This window comes from Ornithorhynchus anatinus, chromosome 2 (assembly GCF_004115215.2).
Source record: "Ornithorhynchus anatinus isolate Pmale09 chromosome 2, mOrnAna1.pri.v4, whole genome shotgun sequence".
Lineage (NCBI taxonomy): Eukaryota > Metazoa > Chordata > Mammalia > Monotremata > Ornithorhynchidae > Ornithorhynchus > Ornithorhynchus anatinus.
The window spans coordinates 70,092,316-70,109,562 of NC_041729.1; the positions used below are offsets into that span (position 1 = coordinate 70,092,316).

Below are 17,247 nucleotides of genomic sequence, written 5' to 3' on the forward strand. Positions count from 1 at the left end.
TCCCATTATTTATAATTCTCTCAGAAAGGGTAGCAGACTGAAGGAGAGTAGCAGAAGAAAAGAAATAAATTTCACTTTCAAATTAAATCTTGAGCCCTTGGGGTTTGGGGAATCACGACTAATTCACACCTGCATATTCCTTTCCAGCTCTAAGTACAGTGCTCTGCATATAGTAAGCACTTACTAAATACCATTATTATTACTACTACTAATAATAATAAAAAGTAAGTTCTAATTGGATGTGATTCTAAACCATACCATTAAGGTCTTAAAGATGTGTTTCAGCCAATACAATGTATGAATGATCATTTTTTTTTGGTGACCACTGAAATATGAAATATCACAGAATATCACTTGCTGGGCCACAAAATGAAGTGAGAGATCTGTGAGAGATGACTCACTGCCATGAATTCTTTTAGCCATTACTAAAAGATTGTGCTTTTTGAAGAAGTGAATTAAGGAGGAAGACCATCTGTGGATTCAACAAGGTGGCAAAGAAGGCCAAAATTTTGCCTGACTGAATCACATAGACTCGTGAAACAGCAGAATTCATTGGGGCAATACCTGAGTCAAAGTTGTCAGAACCTCTTAGTTGTGAAAATTAAAGTCACAGTGGCAATTGGCTTAAGTATCAGTGAAACCGTGCAACCATGGAAGTGTGAGTAACTTATTTACAGACAACTTGGAATGCTTGATGGTTGTCTGAGTGCAAGCTCAAAAAAAATCCCATAAATTGAAAGTGGAATGTAGCCCAAAAAAAAGGTTATTTTTCATCTCATTTTTGCATCTCCAACCCTGACAAATCCCCAGTTTGTGTTTCAAAATAAATACCATACCTTCAGTCTTTTCTGTGGATTCATGGTGAGAAACAGCTAATCCTAGTTTATTTAGCCACCTAAATGAAAAAAAAAGTATATTTATTCATTCATTCAATAGTATTTATTGAGCGCTTACTATGTGCAGAGCACTGTACTAAGGTCTTGGAATGTACAGTTCGGCAACAGATAAAGACAATCCCTGCCCAGTGACAGGCTTACAGTCACATGTGGCACATGATTAAGAAGTCAATGTCAATGTCCATCCATACTCTCTGACCCAGTTTCCCACAACTTTCAACACCTTTTCCAAGTTCCTTCCCCTACTGATCCAAGATTTGGGCAAAGGGGCTTATGCCAGCCCCGAACTTCAGTTCCTATGATTTTCATGCCTACAGTTGGGGAAGGCAACCTTTAAGTATATTGTTTCTGGGACCTGGTAAGAAAGTTATCCAGAAGCATACTTGGGCCACAGAGATTTAGGGTGGCCCATGGAGACTGGAATCTCGCTCAGATTTAGGCCTGCCCTACTCTTGCTTTGAAATAGGTTTCCTCTCACTCTTTGCCTGCTGAGTTATCCCAAGTTGAGCATCAGTGCCTAGCAATTTTGGCATCTTGTCTGGACCATTAGAACCTAAGCTTTTCAAGGCCAAGAATTCTGTGGTCTTTCCTCTGTTATAGGTCCCCATGTCCCGTGTTTAATGCTCTGCACAGAGTACACAATCCATGTATTTTGCTGGGGTTGAATATCCAAATGGTGGTCTGAAGGCAAACCTCTCTAGGATATTTTAAGAAGCTCCATAAGATAAGACTCACTTTGTTGCTGTCTGCTCATAATGGCTATGTACCCCTTCACCCTCTGCTGGTTTAGCTCAGAAAAGGAAAAAGGCTTTGGAAGCTAGAGCTAAGCTATTAGGTCAACTGACATAGTCTTTTTTTAAATGGTATTTGTTAAGCTCTGTTGTAGACACAAGGTAATCAAATTAGACACAGTCCTTGTCCCACATGGGACTCACAGTCTTAATTCCCACTTTACAGATGAGGTCCCTGAGGAACAGAGATGTTTAGTAATTTGCCCAAGGTCACACAGCGGACAAGAGGAGAAGCTGGGATTAGAAGCCAGGTCCTTCTGACTCCCAAATCCATGGTCTATCCCCTGGCCATACTGCTCCTCCTTCCTTCTCTATCCAGGTAGAATTGGGATATATATACCATTAGATATAACACTGTATATTACTTCATAATTATCCAATTTCAACCCAAATGGGAATATTAAATAAAAATTAAAACAGAAAAATGGAAAAGCCAGTGGTGAATCATAGATGTCCTAGAAATAAGAAAAATTATCACTAAAATGGGATTTTTAGCCATGGGAATTTAGTGCTCACCATATACTACTAGTATTACTACTACTAATAACAATAAATGATTGTGGCATTTATTAAGCCCTCTAGACTGTAATCTCTCCCTCTAGACTGTAAACTCCTGCTCTAGACTGTAATCTCACTGTGATCAGGGAGCGTGCCTGCTAATTCTTCTGTATTGTCCTCTCCCAAGTACTTAGTACAATGCCCTGTTCATAGTTTGTGCTCAATAAACACTACTGAATGAATGATAAAATAAGCACTTACTACATGCCATGCACTGTGTTAAGCATTAGAATAGTTAAAGGATAATCAGATCAGACACCACCCCTGACCCACATGAAGCCTTAGTCTAAAAGGGAGGAAGAGCAGGTATTTCATCTGTATTTTACATATGAGGAAACTGAGGCACAAGGCAAGCAGTGGCATCATAATTTGAACTCAGGACTCCTGACTCCCAGGCCAGTGTTCTTTCTACTAGGCCACAGCTGCTTCATATTGTTCCAATAGGAAAAATATAAAAATATCACACTGATCTTCTTCTCTCCCATGCAGGATTCTACCAAAATTAGAACTGAGGCCCTGGGAACCTTGGAGTTCTCTATAAAGCTATTTAGTTTCTGCCCACCATCAACTTGGAATATTTCTTGTTCTGGAAAATACAGAAAATTATAGCTACAGAAAAGCACCTGTTTGTGGTGAAGTGGATAAAGGCACAAAACGACACACAGTTACTTGAAGGCAGATGACAGATGTTTCCTGGGTGTTTGTTGCTCATTAAACTTGCCATGAATGTGTGTGCCAGAGGAATGCGAGGATTGAGACATCAATGTACAAAACAAGAACATTCTTTTTTAAAACATTGTGGTAGAACAGTAGCAACCAAGAATCTTTGTTTAGAAACTGACTCTTCTATTACATCTAATTACTTCCCCTGTAGCTTTAAATTGAGGGTAGCTGCAAAACACAAGGGGTTTCTATTAAACTTAATTACTTTTCCTCTCCAGTCTATAGGGTAGAAATGTAACGACTAAAGCAATTACCCCAAGGAAAATTCTAAAATGGGAAATAAAATTAAAATCCCCACTTCCTCTCAGTGTATCTTTTCTGAGTCTCTGAGTCACATTGTATGTTTCCAAACGCTTAGTACGCTGCTCTGTCTTGTCTTTATGCTGATGAGTCATCTTCGATCCATAGCGACTCTATGGACACATTTCTCCCAGAATGCCCCACCTCCATCTGCAATCATTCTGATAGTGTATCCATAAAATTTTCTTGGTAAAAATGTAGAAGTGGTTTACCATTGCCTTCTTCTACACAGCAAACTTGAGTCTCTGCCTTCGACTCTCTCCCATGCCGCTGCTGCCCAGCACAGGTGAGTTTTGACTTATAGCAGATTGCCTTCCACTGGCTAGCCACTGCCCAAGCTAGGAATGGAAGGTGTAGGTCTCTGCTTGACTCTCCCTCCCACAGCCGAGACTGGGGGAGAACTAGAAACTCACAAGGTGCGATCCTCTAGACTGTGCGCTCATTGTAGGTAGGGAATATCACTGCTTATTACTGTACTGTACTTACCCAAGCACTTAGTACAGTGCTCTGCACACAGTAAGCACTCAATAAATATGATTGATTGAACGAATAAATCCAGAGGGGAGTGCAGTGCTCTGTATTAAGAGTAAAAGCCCTAAGACATGGGTTTGCCCGCTTTATTCAACCTTCCCTCAGCCCTACAGCCCTTATGTACATATCCAAAATTTATTTGTTTATATTAATGTCTGTCTTCCCCTGTAGACGGTAAGCTCACAGTGGGCAGAGAACATGTCTTCCAACTCTTTTATATTGTACTCGCTCAAACACTGACACAGTGCTCTGCTCATAGTAAGAGCTCAATAAATACAATCGATTGATTGCTTTGCACACAGAAAGCACTCAATAAATACCACTGATTGTAGATTGATATTGGAGTATATTAGCTACAGGTCAAAACTGAGAGCTGAAGCAAAGCGAGCTGGTTGTCTTTCAGCCTCAATCACTTTCATAACTGCAACATTTACCTATGGTCAACTATACAGGCGGTAATATGGAAACAGATGCAAGAGACATCTACCCTACAGAGTCAAGAAGTGCAGCTGCAAAGGAGCAGTCTTTAGGAACCCTTCCAGAGTGATCAAACTAGGGATTCTCAGACTTGCTAGATAGACCCCTGAAAGGGTACCAGCAGAGTCATTTCCCATAAGGTCTTCTCTGACTGTATTTATGACACTTGGACATTTGGTATTGGCACAAGCCTCAGCCCCATAGCACTTATGTACTATAACATTTATTATTTATTTAAATTATTTATTATTTATTATACATTATTATTTGTATTCATGCCTGTCACCCCCTCAAGACTGGTAAACTCACTGTGGGCAGGGAACTTGTCTACCGACTCTGTTGTCTTATACTCTCCCAAGTGTATATTGGTACATTGCTCTGAAATCAACCAATCATATTTATTGAGTGCTTACTATGTGCAGAACACTGTACTTAGCACTTGAGAGAATACAATGCAGCATTCCCTGTCCAGTAAGTGCTCAACAAATACTACTGATTGATAAGCCATTATGTCTATACATCTGTATCAAGTATGCACTTGGCTGGGTACCATTACGCATTCACATACTCATTCCAGTCCTGCAGCGCTTATGTGAATTTTCTTATACACTTTATTTCCACTATCTGTAATCTATTTAAAGTTTGTCTTTTTTTTAAGTTATTTGCTAAGGACTTATTATGTACCAGACACTGTGCTAAGCCCTGGGGTATGCACTAGATAATCATGTTGGAAACAGTCCATGTCCCAAATGGGGCTCTCAGTCTTAATCCCCATTTTACAGAAGAGGTAACGAGGCACAGAAAAGTTAAGTGACTTGCCTAAGGTCATACAGCAGACAAGTGGCAGAGCCAGGATTAGAATAATTATAATAATAATGATTATATTTCTTAAACACTTAGTATGTGCCAAGCACTGTTCTAATCACTGGGGTAGATACATGGTAATCAAGTTGACCCATGAGGGGCTCACAGTCTTCATCCCCATTTTATAGAAGAGGTAACAGGCACAGAAAAGTTAAGTGACTTGCCCCAAGTTACACAGCTGCCAAGTGGCAGAACCAGGATTAGGACCCATGACCTCTGTCTCTCAAGCCCATGATCTTTCCACTAAGCCAGGCTGCTTCTCAGTAGTATTTACTGAGCGCTTACTGTGTGCAGAGCACTGTATTAAGCACTTGGAAGAGTACAACAAAACAATATAACAGACACATTCCGTTTTCACAGAGAGCTGTCTAGAGTGGAAGATAGACATTAGAATAAATAAATAAATTACAGATACATACATAAGGGCTGTGGGGCTGATCGGGGGATGAATAAAGGGAGAAAGTCAGGGTGATGCAGAAGGGAGTAGGAGAAAAAGACATTATGGCTTGGTCAGGGAATTCCTCTTGGAGGAGATGTGCCTTCAATACAACTTTGAAGGCGGGGAGAGTGATCATCTGTTGGATATGAAGAGGGAGGGCATTCCAGCCCAGAGGCAGGATGTGGGTGAGAGGTTGGCGGTGAGATATTCAAGATGAAGATAAAGTGAGAAGATCGGCATTAAAGGAGCCGAGTGTGCGGACTGGGTAATAGGAGAGTAGCAAGGTGAGGTAGGAGGGAGCAAGGTGATTTAGTGCTGTAAAGCCGATGATAAGGAGTTTCCGTTTAATGCGGAGGTGGATGGGCAAATACAGGAGGTTCTTGAAGAGTGGGGAAACATGGACAGAGAAGATAGAACCCAGGGCCTTCTTACTCCCAGGCCCATGCACTATCCACTGGGCCATGTTGCTTCTCAAAACAGCATAAGGTCCTTAGAGAAGCTTCACAGGGAGTCACAGGGAGAAGTTCCCTGTGGGCAGGGGTTGCATCTACCAACTCGATTATATCATACTTTCCCAAGCATTTAGTACAGTACTCTGCATACACTAAGCACTCAATAAACATCACTGATTGATAGATTTCCAGAGTCCTCCTAAAGGGTCAAAGAATCAAACCAGTGTTGTGTTTACCATTGAAAGACCATAGATCAAAGAAGGACTGACAGTACCCTCACTCCCCCATCACCGCCTTCAAAGCTATCCTCACTAGATATACCCCAGGAGGCAGGAAAAAAATAAGAACAAAGCTGGGAATTAATGAAAATGAACTATTCTTAACTAGGATGACACTGCATGTCAATACGGAGAAGTAGCACAGCCTAGCGGATAGAGCATGGACCTGAGAGTCAGAAAGACCAGTGTTCTAATCCTGGCTCTGTCACTTGTCTGCTGTGTGACTTCGGGCAAGTCACTTAATTTCTCTGGACCTCAGTTACCTCATCTATAAAATTGGGATTAAGACTGTGAGCCTCATGTGGAATATGGACAGTGTCCAACTTGATTAGCCTGTTTCTACCCCAGTGCTTAGAATAGTGCCTGGCACATACAAAATACTTAAGAAATACCATAAAAATTACATTCCCTTGAGTCTAGTTTAATATTTATTCTTTCTTTGTGTCTCCCTCCCACTTGGAGTATGAGCTCCATGTGGGACACAGATTGTGTCTAACCTTAGTATTTATACCAGCACACAGTACAGTAATAATAATTATGGCATTTCTTAAGCACTTATTATGAGCCAGGCATTGTACTAAGCCCTGGGGTGGATACAACCAAAATGGATTGGACATGGTCCCTCTCCCATATGGGGCTCACAGACTCGATCCCCATTTTACAGATGAGACAAACACAGAGAAGTTACGTGACTTGCCCAAGGTCACACAGCAGACAAGTGGCGGAGCCAGGATAAGAACCCATAATCTTCTGACTTCCAAGCCCATGCTCTTTCCACTACACCATCTACTTCAGTGCTTGGCACATAGTAAGTGCTTAGTAAGTACCACAGTTATTATTATTGATAATGTTATTGTTGCTGCTATCTAATGACTCCTGAAAACCCTCTGGAAAAAAGAATTTAAATAATAGTCACAGTTGAATATTTTAATATAAATATATTATCTGCAGGAAAGAAAGAGCAAAGCCACTCTGGGATATCATGCACATTTAGAAAAACATAGCTAAGAGAACTGCGTTTAAATGCAGCAAGTTGAGTTAAAGTTAGATGTAAGGAAGAACTTTCCAATGGTAAAAATTAAAGGTGAAAATTCCATTTCTATGTTGCTAATCTTTACCTTCATGGCAGATAATTAGTTAATCTATACCCTCTTCCTCTTTGTGAAGTGTCCACCTGGGTACCCTCTGAAGTGGTTTCTGCAGCTTGCTTTGAAACAGAAAGGTGGATTAGGTGACCTCCCCCGTGTTTGGTTTCTACTGAAAAGTAACAGCCCTTAAAGTGCTGAACCATTAAAATGACCTTGGTTTTCACCCATCGAATTGAATGCCTCTCTGGAAGAATCTCTCATGTGCTTTTTTTCCCTGATCCAATACCTTTTTCAAAGTGAAGTCAACACTGGGGAATGAATCATCAGAAGCATCAGAAAGAAAACACTCAAAGGCAAAAATTTTAGGTGTTTTGGGTCCAATATTAACTTATACCCTTTATAATTTAAATTCATACTTACACATTCATTTCCTGAACATTTTCCGCTGCAAAATAGAAAGTCTTGATCTGTGGATGGCTGATCTTAAAGGCGCTTAATGGAAAAATAAAACACACATATGGAGAAGGTTACATCAACTAGAAGTTAGTCAATTTATGACTTTCTATATCTAATGAAGTCCCATTCCTTAATCTTACTCTACATTTTTTATTAACTCAATGAAATTAGAAATGTATAGTTCAATGTCCTGATTCTCACAGGCATTTGGAAGTTAGGTCTGGATTATATTATCTGCAGCAGGAAAAAGCACTATCCACTGATCAGAGACATATTCAAATGTTAAATGCAGTTCTGACCATCTAATTTTAAAATGATTGTGAAAAAAATGGAGACAGCCTAGAAGAGAACAACAAAAGTGACGAAAATAATGGACAATAGGTCGTACAGAGAAAGCATAAAGGAATCGGAGTTGTGCTTCTTGCACAAGAGCAAGGCACAAGCATAAGGTGGCATCATTTGTTGTCTTCAAGCTTAAAGCCTGTGCTTTTTTTAAGGGGTAGTTGTTGACTTGTCATCCTCCATGACCAACCCCAAAATGGACAAAGTGGAATAATAATGATTGTGGAATTTAAGTGCTTATTATGTACCAGGCACTGTACTAAGCCCTGGGGTGAGCACAAGCAAATTGGACTGGACACAGTCCATGTCCAACATGGGGCTCACAGTCTTAATCCCTATTTTACATATGACGTAACTGAGGCACAGAGAAGTTAAATGATTTTTCCCAAGGTCACAAAGCACAAAAGTAGTGCAGCTGGGATTAGAACCCAGGTCCTTTTGACTCCTAGGCCCAAGGTGTACCCACTTGTCAGTGGTAGGAGAAATGGGCTTAAATTTCAGCAGAAGACAATTCAACCCAGCCTTTGAAAATTTCTACTGGAAATTAATCCTATCAAATCTGTGATCAAAAACATGTTTGACCCAGATAGCTAAACGGCCTCAGTGACCTCCTTGCTAAGACATGAGCAATGAAACAGTAGCTCTATGGCAGGATGACGTGAAAAGCAAAAGACCTTATTTGCCAAGACTTTCTGATTTTTATTTAGTTGCTTATATATAGGTCAAGACTTTATCATATGAACTCTGGGTCTTCTCTGACAAGAAGGGTTGGCTAATTTGCAGATCCATGGAATCACAGAAAATAGATATACTGTGCTTTGTGGAGGAATTTTTAAATGAATTCTTTATTCTGTTTTACAAAATGCGAGTTCCAACAGTTTACTGATCCTATCAATCCTGATATTCATATATGTGTAACATTCATACAGTTTAACATGGTTCACATTCATAATATTTCCATACATCACTTATTTCAATTATCTTTTTCCTAATACAGGTTCAGGAACAGAATTAGTTCACTAATTCTTATAGTATTCTTCTCATAAAATTCCTCACTCACCTTGCCACTCCACATATATATACACACACGAACATGCCATACACAAAGTTCAAGCTTGCAATTCATTTGGAGGTCCAACCCCTAACAATTATTTAGAAGTTCTCAGTACATTGATTCTCTCTTGGCCCTAAAATAGATTTCCAAGACCAGAAGCAAGTGAATCTAGGAAGGGGACCATGGGTTACTGAAGCTTGTCTTGTTGGTACGGAGCCCACAGCTTCCATCCTTCCACCACTGATAATCTGCAGAGTTCTGCAGCTTCAGGTTCCTCACCCCAAATGAACTCTCTCCCATGACCCCCAGTTCGAGAAACACCACTTTAGATCATTCAGATTCTAGATAGAATAACAACTCACTGCTTTTTTTTGGACTCCGTTGCTCTGTCCACAATGAATTCAGGTAGGTTGATGAATCCATCAGCTTTCTCTGCCTATAAAAAGTACATTTTACAGCTTCTAAATATAAAATCATAACTACAAGTGAGCTTAAAAGGACAGATATTGAAACTAGACCATGAGTTCAAAACAAAAAGCAAAATTTTCAAAATGTGTCATAAAAATAGTCCACTTATATGAAAAAAAATCCATGAAAAAGTCTATAACTTCATTTATCATCTGTTAACCAATGCTATTTATTGGCCCTTACTGTAGGCAGGGCACTGTACCAAACACTTGAAAGAAAACAATACAGTTACTACTTCTAGACTGTAAGCTCGTTGTGGGCAGAGAACTCGTCTACCAACTCTATTTTAAGTGCTCAACAAATATGATTGATTGATTGAATGTTATCTCTGTGTCCACCCTCAGGGACCTTCCAGTATAGCCTGGCCCACGGATTCTCTCCATTTACTTTCTTTTCATTTTCACTGACTTCACTTACTTCCTGGCCACTAGAAAAGCCATTTCCATGCAGAAGATCTGAATGCTCTACAGAATCAAGCTTCACTTATTTATTTACTGAAAAATGCTACTGAGTTAACTTTTGGCAGAAGATTGCACACTTCTGCTTTTCCAAAATTTACAGAACTGGCATTTTGTTTGAAGCAGACTAGTGCTTTTTCCTGACAACTTAAGTGGATTCATTTTGTCCTTACCAAATAGGGAAGAGTTTGTTACAACTCCACAGACAGATGGAGACGGGATGGATCTAGTCACTATCTGGTTAAACCAGATTAAATTACAGTGCAAGAATAGAGGGAAGCCTGATATGAAAAGCCCACCCAGACCAATTTTTTCTGGGTGCAAAAAGAATGATTCAGAAAGACAGTCTGGCTTGTACAGAAATTGAAGTGGTAAGATGCACTGGTAGAATTGAGAAGTGAAAAGGAAACACAGAACTGTGGTATTTCTTAAATGCTTACTATGTGCCAGGCACTGCTCTAAGCACTGGGGTAGATACAAGTTAATTAATTTGGACACATTCCCTGTCCCACATAGGGCTCACAATATTCCATATGCTTATTTCCACATGTATGGCTTTTAAAATTAAATCCTTGGTTTTTATGAAAACAAAATTCCCCTACAAAGTTTCGAGTGTGATGCAAGAGGCAATATTCGGCTGGGCAATTTGAAAAGAAAGAACAAAGACTTTGCAGTGAATATTTAAAGCTTTTGAAACAATTGGAGGCCAGCATACATTACCTTAGGGCAAGAAACAGTTTTTCTTTACACCATAGTACCTTGAACTAAAATCAAATTTTTTTTGCACCTGTGCTGCTCTAGCCCTAATCCCATTGAATAGTGATTGTTATTCACAATTATCTTTGGAATGTTATTTACATGAATTCTATTATAATTCGGGGTGAATGAATCATTCATGAATGGGAGCCTCAACCGATGTTAATATTTGTGTATCTTCTCTTTAAATTTCAGACATTTAACCCCTTCTTTAGGCAATTTAACTCCGCGGAAGCTATTTCAATCTGTTGTTTTTGTATTTTCCTTTCACCCCTCTCATCCCTGGCTTTTCTTCCTCATATTAGTCTGTTATTGTCAATTACTCTCACTCCTATCTAGAAATAAGAACACAGAGTCTGCTAATCAAAGATGATCTATTTTAAGTATATAATCTCTAAGCCTCACAATATTGTACTCGGCTCAACCAGTCATATTTATTCAGTGCTTACTGTGGGTATAGCACTTGACTAAACTCTTGAGAGTGTGCAGTATAACAAACTTCATAGACACATTCCTTGTCCACAATGAACAGGGGAAGCAAGAAACGAGTTTTCATTTTCCCCCTATTTTTCTAATCCCTGAAAGAGAAAATGTCAAGCATTTCTTGGGGAACCAAAGTAATCTGAGGAATCAAAGGTTTGTCAGTCAAAACCTGGTCTCTTTCTCCCATTAAAATGCTCAGCCTCATAGCTTATCCTCAAGGAATTGGATTAATTGAAAAAAGCAGGCCCCTCCATCAATTAATTCTAAAAATATTGTATTAGATTTTTAAAGGTAATTCTGGAATGTACCAAAGAATCAGGTCACTAACTCTGGAAATGAGCCCTTTGTCCAAGTGAAGGTTCAGTTCTGAATATCTGGGTTTATTTAAGTTCCTCTTTCCTTGAATTTTCACTGGATCTTTTCCCAAGATCAAGGTGCAATTACTGTCAATCAGTCAATTAATAGTAATTACTGGGGTCTATCATGTGAAATAATGTTGGTATTTATTAAGCGCTTACTATGTGCAGAGCACTGTTCTAAGCACTGGGGTAGATACAGGGTAATCAGGTTGTCCCAAGTGAGGCTCACAGTTAATCCCCATTTTACAGATGAGGTAACTGAGGCACAGAGAAGTTAAGTGACTTGCCCACAGTCACACAGCTGACAAGTGTCAGAGCTAAGTGCTTGAAAAAGTACAAGAGACTTAGTAGATCAAATCCCTCCCCTCGAGGAGTTTACAATCTAGGAAGAGTGAGCAGAAACTAAATATAATTTACAGGGAGGAGGAACTAACAGAGTACAAAGAATGTACCTAAGTGCTATGGGGGAATGTGAGTACCCAAGTGCTTAGATGGTTTGGAAGTGTCAGATGTGGGGAATATAGGGTGGAGAGGTGAGAGATTAATTAAGGAAAGGTCTCCTGGAGGAGATGTGATTTCAGAAGGAATTTGAAGATGGGGAGATCTGTAGTCTGTTGTATATAAAGGAGGAGTATTTCAAGCAGTAGGGAGAATGTGAGCCAGAGTTAGCAGTGGAAATGATGAGAGTGAGATGAGATGAGTGAGATGAGAGAGTGAGCAAGTACATTGGTGTGAAATAAACGAAGCGTGCAAGATGTGAGAAAAGAGGTGATAAATGGAAGTCAAAGTCCCTTGAAGTCAAAGAGTTTTTATTTGATGCAGAGAAAAAGAGGCCACCACTGGAGGTTTCTGAGAAGTGGGGAGTCTTGTCCAGAATGATGTTTATATCAAATGATCCAAGCAGCAGAATTAAGTATGGAATAGGAAGGGGAGAGAATGTAGGCTGTGGGCCAGTGAGGAGTCTGATGCAGTAGTTTAGCCAAGATATTACAAGTGCTTGGACTATCGAGGTGACAGTTTGGATGAAGAGGAAGATTCTGGAAATTTCTGTGAATTAAGAACCAACAGAACTTAGCCATTGACTGAATTTGGGGATTAAAAGAGAAGACAAAGACGTAGCTACTGTCAAGGTTATAGGCTTGAAAAATGGGGAGGATTATGGAACTGTCAAAGTTTGTGAGGATTTAGGAGAGAAATGAGGAATCCCCTCTTGAAATATGACCAAGGAGGATGAGAGTGTAGATGCTGGGTAGGAGGGAGCATGGGTGGGTGAGAGGTAGATTTGAGGAAGCTCAAACCCAGTCTATTATACTGTAACCTCCTAAACTCTTCGCATAGTGTTCTGCACACAGTAAGAGCTTACTAAACACGAGTGATTGATTGCCTGATGGTTTTGAATTTCTTAAAAAATGTAGTTGTCAAGTTATTCAGGGATGAGAGAGGGGCAGGATGGAGGTGATGGAGCACTGGGAGTTTCAGGGGGGAGTTAAAGATCTGGAATATTGGGAAGGGCTAAAGATTTGTATGACAATGTTTAGTAAAAAGTATTCTCCAAATATTACAAACTTCAGGGTTAGAAGGAAAGAGGGGAGGCTACATGATCATTTCCAAATTTAGCAATACATGGGAACTGTGTGATTCCCTTAGATTTCCTCACCTAATAATTCTACCTCTTCCCTCATTAATGAAATGGGATCAGTGTCCTTCCTCATAAGGAAATTGAGAAGATGAATTAGATTGTGTCTGGAGTTCTTTGTAGGAAGGAACTATATAAATACAAGTCACATTATTACTCTCAAGTACAGCAGTTTTCCTGTTTTTGAAGCAGCATGACCTAGTGGAAAGAGAACAGGCCAGGGAGTCAGGAGACCCAAGATCTAAAGTTGGCTGCACCTCTTCTCTACTCTGTGATTTTGGGCAATTCACTTAGATTGTGAGCCCATTATTGGGTATGGATTGTCTCTGTTGTTGAACTGTACTTTCCAAGCACTTAGTACAGTGCCCTGCACACAGTAAGCACTCAATAAATATGTTTGAATGAATGAAAAGCATGAATTTCTCTGTGCCTCAATTCCATCATCTGCAAAATGTGGATTCAATATCTGTTCTCCCTCCTATGTGGACAGTGAGCCCCGTACAGGACCTAATTATCATATATCTACCCTAATGCTTAATACAGTGCTTGACAGAGTAAGCACTTTATAAGTACCAAAATTATCATAATTATTATTATGCTATCAATTTTATTCTTCTTCTTATAAAGTCAGGAGGGAGGACAGGGGTATCTCTTTGGGAAAACGTAAGAGTACAGTCTCCATAGATCACATTAACCCCTAGTCAGAAGAGAATTCTGGTGTTTTTAGGTACTGTTGCCTTTCAGTCTAAATTATAGTTCCTCTTAAAAAAATTATATTTGAGTAGCTATGACAAAATTTCTCAAGATCTGCACATACCCCCAAATCTTTCTTTAAGAAAATGTGAGTGCATATGAACTTAGACAGAAATGATCAACAGACTGATGCAAATGAAAAAGAGCTAAAGAAAGACTGACAAATGAAGGATTAAATGGGAAAGTCATTTTTAAAAATGAGTAGGAGCAAATTGGATTAAGCCATATTGTAATAGCATAAATTGTATCCTACAGTGCTGCATACTATCTTGCAACTACAGGAGCAAGAGGGTAAATAAAAACAACAGAAAAAAATACAACAGAGTATATAGACTCATTCCCTGCCCACAGTAAGCTTCCAGTCTACAGTCTCTGATAATAATAATAACATTTGTTAAGCACTTAATATGTGGCAAGCAGTGTACTAAGCTCTGGGGTAGACACAAAATATTCAGGTCCCCTGGATCTCTAAATAGGAAGGAGATGAGATATTGAATCCCTATTTTGCAGATGAGGGAAGTGAGGCACAGAGGAAATGAAATGACTGGTCCAAGGTCACACAGCAGGTACATGACAGAGCTGAGATTAAAACCCAGCTCCTCTGATTCCCAAGGCTGTGCTCTTTCCACGAGACCACACTGCTTCCCCACTGATCACCGTAGTTGCCCTGATCAGGGTCTGCTCCAGGTCTGCTCAGCCTTTTCTAAGCAAAAGCACTGGGAACCACACAGAGTGTTCCAGGCAGGGCCGCACCAAGGTTTCCCTTTTGTATTCCATCCCCTTTCCCAGTGTTGGAGAGAGTTCAGCTGGCTTCCTGGGCAATGGCCACACATCAAACAGGTGGTTCCAACCAACAGTTCTCCCCAACTCTGAGCCTATGTCCCGTCAAGCCTCCATTGTAGGCATTATTTTTCCCTGCATTTGCTCCCACTAATGATCATCTGCTGGGCTTCTGCCCCCAGGACTCAGCTTTTTGCAAATCTTTCTGCAATCGGTCCCCCTCTTCCCGGAAATGCCTCATCCCAGAGTGCTAGGGGTTATTAGCCAACTTAGAAATTTCTGGTCATTTAGGCAAATTATTCCAAGCAGAGCTGTCCCCCATTAGACTGTAAGTTCCTCAAGGACAGGGTTCATGTCCATTAATCCTATTGTACTTTCCCAAGTGCTTCTTAGTGTTGTGCTCTGCACACAGTGGGTGCTCAGTATATACTATTGATTGCTGGATCCCTGGAAGATATCATGCTGAAAGATGGCCTTTTATCCTTACCCTTCAGAATAACTGTAGTACAAAGTCCGGAATTGACCCCATGAGGTCATCAAGTTTGTTTCTCAGCTTCCAGGCAGTCCTGAAGCCATGTGGCCTAGTGGAAAGAGCACGGGCCTGGGAGTTTGAGGCCCTGGGTTCTAATTCCAGCTCTGCCATTCTCCTGTGGTGTGACCTTGGGTAAGTCACTTTACTTCTCTGGACCATAGTTTTCTCACCTGCAAAATGGATTCAATATCTGTTCTCCCTCCTCTTTAGACTGAGAGCCCTGTGTCAGGCCTGGGACAGGACCTGATTATCTTGACTTTACCCCACTACCTATCATAGTCTTTTTTACATAGTAAGTGCTTAACAAATGCCACAGTTATTGTCACCATTATTGTTAACACCAGTTTAAACTTTTTGGTTCTAAGCTATCCTGTAATGCCTGTGGGAAACATTACTCTCTAACCTGGGTGTATAGGGCAGGGAATGTCTACCAACTTTGCTGTACTGCACTCTCCCAAGTGCTTAGTAGAGTGGTTTGCACACAGTAATCACTCAATAAATACTACTGACTGACAAAAAAAAAATATTTTGAGTAGTGCCCTTTTCCTGAAGTTATATATTTAATAGATTTATGGAGGCAGATTGCATTTGAGGAATGACTGAAAAGATAAGGATTCTTCAGTCTGGAATGATAAATGCAGAGAAAGGACATGAGAGACCTTGAATGAAGTTGATAAATTCATGAAAGGGGCAGTCAGTGTGGACCATTGTCCATTGTCCACACCACAAGACAAAAGGGCTTCCATTGAAGGATGAAGGTGATATGCTCAATATTTAAGGAGCAGGTAGTAAAACATAAAATTAATTATCAAAAGGAGAACATATCAATAGATTCAAAACAGATAAATTCATAGGTGAGAGAGAGGCCCAGGATGTATCCTTTGGTATCACCTTTGGAGACAAAATGTCAGGTTACAAAGATGGGGAAGCAGCATAGTCTAGTGCAAAGAGCACAGATCGGGAAGTCAGGGAATCTGGGTTCCAATCCCACCTCTGCTACACTCACCTGCTGTGTGATCTTGGGCAAATCATTTCACTTCTCTGTGTTTCAGTTTCCTCATCTGTAAAATGGGGGTGAAACACCTGTTCTCCCTTCCCCTTAGAATGTGAGCCCTAGTTGGGCTAGGGACTACATCCAGCCTGATGATTTTGTACCTGGCCAGAATTTAGCACAGTGTTTGGTATTTAGTAAGCATTTAATAATTACCACAATTATCATTCTTATTATTACAATCCTGTCACTATAGTCAAGTATGATATTTCTTATGGTTTTTGTTTTAATGCATAAGCATCAAAGCAATGTTGGTTGCAGCACACTTTTAGTGGGTAGGATCATGGCAGGATTCCCATCTTACTACTGTCCAATGAGCTCCTGTGGGGACACTCTAAATAAAGTCAGAACCTCTGGGCTTGAGTGCAAAAAATCATCTGTCTTGAGTGCTAAAAATGAGTCCTTTTAGGACCCTAATAAAGCTTGAAATCATCCTTGAAATCAATGTTACAGTTGCATGTATTCTCAGTAATAGTAGTAATAATAATAATATCAGTGTTGTTTGTTAAGAGCTCACTATGTGCTAAACACTGTGCTAAGCACGGAGGTAAAAACAGTATAATCAGATAGGGCACAGTACCTTCCCAAAATGGGACTAATAATCTAAGAGGCAGAGAACAGATATTTAGTCTCCATTATACAGATGAGGAAACAGACACAAAGCATTTAAGTGACACGTCCCAGGTCATACAGGAGGTAAGGGGAGAAGCTAGGATTAAAAC

General features: G+C 40.0%; 1 protein-coding gene across 9 annotated transcripts in view; it reads right to left on the bottom strand.

Moving 5' to 3' along the window:
• IPCEF1 (interaction protein for cytohesin exchange factors 1) overlaps positions 1-17,247 on the bottom strand; it is a 154,032-nt gene that overhangs the window by 32,400 nt on the left and 104,385 nt on the right. For all 9 annotated transcript variants that reach the window (XM_029053651.1, XM_029053635.1, XM_029053642.1 and 6 more), the window contains 3 exons: positions 9,612-9,685; positions 7,818-7,889; positions 837-895 (listed from right to left, as the gene is read on the bottom strand). In XM_029053651.1, coding sequence (XP_028909484.1) covers positions 837-895; positions 7,818-7,889; positions 9,612-9,685 — 205 coding nt within the window. The remainder of the gene's footprint in view (positions 1-836; positions 896-7,817; positions 7,890-9,611; positions 9,686-17,247) is intronic.